General features: G+C 35.2%; 1 protein-coding gene across 1 annotated transcript in view; it reads right to left on the reverse strand.

Annotated features, from left to right (window-relative positions):
- Positions 1–430: 430 nt before the first annotated feature.
- The window catches only part of LOC111089881 (discoidin domain-containing receptor A-like), a gene marked incomplete at both ends in the record, with an annotated part of 29,671 nt that continues 26,308 nt past the window's right edge, over positions 431–3,793 (reverse strand). Inside the window, one exon of the mRNA XM_022403129.1 lies at positions 431–578. Within this exon, the coding sequence (XP_022258837.1) occupies positions 431–578 (148 nt within the window). The remainder of the gene's footprint in view (positions 579–3,793) is intronic.

Below are 3,793 nucleotides of genomic sequence, written 5' to 3' on the forward strand. Positions count from 1 at the left end.
GGACAGGGTAATAAACTTATGTTAGGCTTTTTAGGTTGTTATTAACGTTAGGCTTTTTTAAAACTTTCATAAGCTTTTAATATATTGTTGTACAAAATGTTTACTAAAGTATATTTTATCCATCATTTATTTACATCCGTTGAAATGAAGTGCGCGCGCATTTTCAGGACAGACACAAACTGAGTATTATTACTATTATATTAAAAGAAGATCACTAAGGAAGGTAATGGCAATTGTCAAAAGTGATAAAGAATGTAATCGTTCAGAAAAAGAACAAAAAAAAAGAAGAGAGAGACAGAGAGAACTGATGAAACAGGAAAAAAAAAGAAGAAAGTGGAGTTCAAATACGACGAACGACACCGGGTTTTCAAAGTTTTATACACCTTAAAAAATAGTAAAGATATCAAACTCTGATAGAAATAATATTTACCTGTCCATGCACAGCCGTACACTTCGATTCGCATACACACAGTACGAAGCAGAATACTGTGTGGAACAAACCGTATTTTAGAAGCGATGATTGGAGGGTCTACTTTCCGTTTTGCAGGAACGTATGTATTTGTGTTGCCTTGAAGGAGCTGTAAGATGTAAAAAAAAAAAAGCGATAGCAGTAAATACACAGTAAATTAGGCATACGCTCCAAAATATTGATAATGATAAAGCAGAAGTGGGGTCTAATTTAGCTTTATCGTTTCTTTAAACGAAAGGGAGTGTGCTGTATAAACAATTTATGAATGTTTTCACACTAATTGTTGACAAGCATTTATGATGTTCGTTTTAATCAATGTTTACATAAAATTTCTAAATGCATTTTGGATCTTTAAGAATTGAAGCTGTTGAAGTGCAAGTTTACTCCGGGATATCCCTAGTAGGTATGAAATTAGTATATTATTTTGCTACTATACATAGTACTTAAAGAATCCAAACTTTAAAAAAAAGATTGTTTTACGTAGCTTACCTTCACCTTTTACTCAACATCAAAAATATATGCACGTAATTTATATAATTAATATAGACGTTTTTATCAATATCACTAAATATCGAGAGATGATGCAGATATGTAGTGTGCGCGACACACGATACATATGCTTGGTAGAGACTTATACATGACCACATGACAGATATTTAATAGGGAATAACACATGACTACACGATACACATACTTAAGTGGATAATTACCCATGACTACATGATACAGATATTTAATAGGGAATTACCCATGACTACACGATACACATACTTAAGTGGATAATTAATATTATATATTCATGCTTAATTCTCTACTAAATATTTCTATCGTGTGGTCGTGCATAATTCTCTATCAAACATCTGTATCATTTAATCATGGGTAATTCTCTACTAACTATTAAATATCTAAATACTAAATGCGACACACGTATGTAAATGAAGATACCTACATGGACATTGCCCTGAAAGGGGTCGGAGCTTGCCCTGAAATGGAACATTGCCCTGAAAGTGCGGTTTACTCCGACCCTCATGTCGTATCAACATCGACATTTAACAGTATCAAAACCACAGTTCGGAAGGAGGAAGAGGTCTTTTGTACCTGACGCCCCCTGGTCTATTAAAAGACCAAAATGCCGGTCGCGAAACTGAATAGTGCGATTATAAGTCAAGCTAGTGAAATATACGAGTTAATATTAATTGTACGTGGCACGAAAAGGCTATGTTAATTAAAACTGTGGACAATGGACAAAATTTAACATACTGTGAGTAATGCAACAATGGTTATTAACTAGGATTCAGTAACAGTGCAAGCAAAATAACAATTTCTGAGAGGGAGGAAGAGATCATCGCTGAATCTGACCCTCCCTGGTCCAAAACATGGATCTGATGAATAAGATTCTAATCCACTGGCTGCAGTGAATATATTAATGAGATGCACATGAAAACACCGACAAACAGACGAATACAGGGGGTAAAAAATAGTGCATAATTCTTAACTAAATATCTGTATTATATATCCATGCTTAATTCTTCACTAAATATTTCTATCGTATGGTCGTGCATAATTCTCTATTAAATATCTATATTATATATTCATGCTTAATTCTCTACTAAATATTTCTATCGTGTGGTCGTGCATAATTCTCTATTAAATATCTATTACACTTAGCGAACAGTTCCATATATGCGCATTACACTTAGCGAACAGTTCCATATATGCGCATTACACTTAGCGAACAGTTCCATATATGCGCATTACACTTAGCGAACAGTTCCATATATGCGCATTACACTTAGCGAACAGTTCCATATATGCGCACAACACATTTCACTCGTTTGAAACTAATATAATATATTTTACATAAAATACTCTTTTTTTTAAATGTATTTGTTTTAGTTAGTTTGTTTGTTTTGAATTTCGCGCAAAGCTACACGAGGGCTATCTGCGCTAGCCGTCCCTAATTTAACAGTGGAAGATTAGAGGGAAGGCAACTAGTCATCACCACCCACCGCCGACTCTTGGGCTAATCTTTTACCAACGAATAGTGGGATTGACCGTCACATTATAACGCTCCCACGGCTGAAAGATTCAAACCCGCGACCCTCAGATTGCGAGTCGAGTGGCCTAACCACCTGGCCATGCCGGGCCAATTTGTTTTAGTCCAAACTAATATAGGGTTTAAGGTCTAGTAGTAGGTGGTCTTATTAAATCCTTTTTTCTAGAATATATGCGCACAGGTAAGAGATACTTAGGCCTACTTCCATCATGTATGTAGTAGCGATCAAGTTCACAGAGTAGGTCATTTTTTTGCCAATTTTTCTCAAAGTAATTTAGCCTATTATGCAAGAGTCTATCGGCTATAGTTTGTATGTTTGCATAACTGTGCATAAATTTTGATGAAGTGCTACGGGGCACTTTCTATGCTGTGGTAATAAGTGAGTTTTGTATAAATTGTAGTTCATTTATGTGTTTGGGAGCTATGTTTATCTATGCGGGGCATGCCTATTACACATATAGATTTTTGGTTTTAAAATTCCCGCGCGAGGTGTTGGATCCATTGACAATCTTCTATATATATATATCGCCATACAGTAAGCCAATTATTTCCGTCTTCTATGCGTCAGTTTCCCTCAAGAAGTCAGAGAGGCCTGAACGACAACACCTCGCTGCTGAAGTAGCAAGAGCCGCCGAAGCTGAATAAAAATCCAGATTAGTTTATAGATAGCATTAACTCTGATAAGTTGACATTGTGAATAGAAAAGAAACAAAACCAAGTGAATGGGTTAAAAAATGAAAATGATTAAACAATACTGCTTACGATTCCGATCAAGAAAATCAAACTATGAAATATTGAAGTTCCTTTTTCACACGAAACTTTATGTTCCAGTGACTTACAAACTGTACACTAGAAACAATAATACCGGATGGGTGAATAAAATCCTTTGACATCCTGCTCAGGTAGACATTTATACAATACAGCGTTAAACAACACCAGAGGTCTGATTCTAAGACTGAATTATTATATACAGACGTTTATCCAATACAGCGGTTAAACGACACCAGGGGTCTGATTCTAAGATTGAATTATTATATATACAGACGTTTATCCAATACAGCGTTAAACGACACCAGGGGTCTGATTCTAAGATTGAATTATTATATATACAGACGTTTATCCAATACAGCGTTAAACAACACCAGAGGTCTGATTCTAAGACTGAATTATTATATATATAGACGTTTAATCAATGCAGCGTTAAACGACACCAGAGGTCTGATTCTAAGACTGAATTATTATATAAACAAACACAAACAAAGGAAGTG

This window comes from Limulus polyphemus, unplaced genomic scaffold (assembly GCF_000517525.1).
Source record: "Limulus polyphemus unplaced genomic scaffold, Limulus_polyphemus-2.1.2 Scaffold7731, whole genome shotgun sequence".
NCBI classification, from domain to species: domain Eukaryota; kingdom Metazoa; phylum Arthropoda; class Merostomata; order Xiphosura; family Limulidae; genus Limulus; species Limulus polyphemus.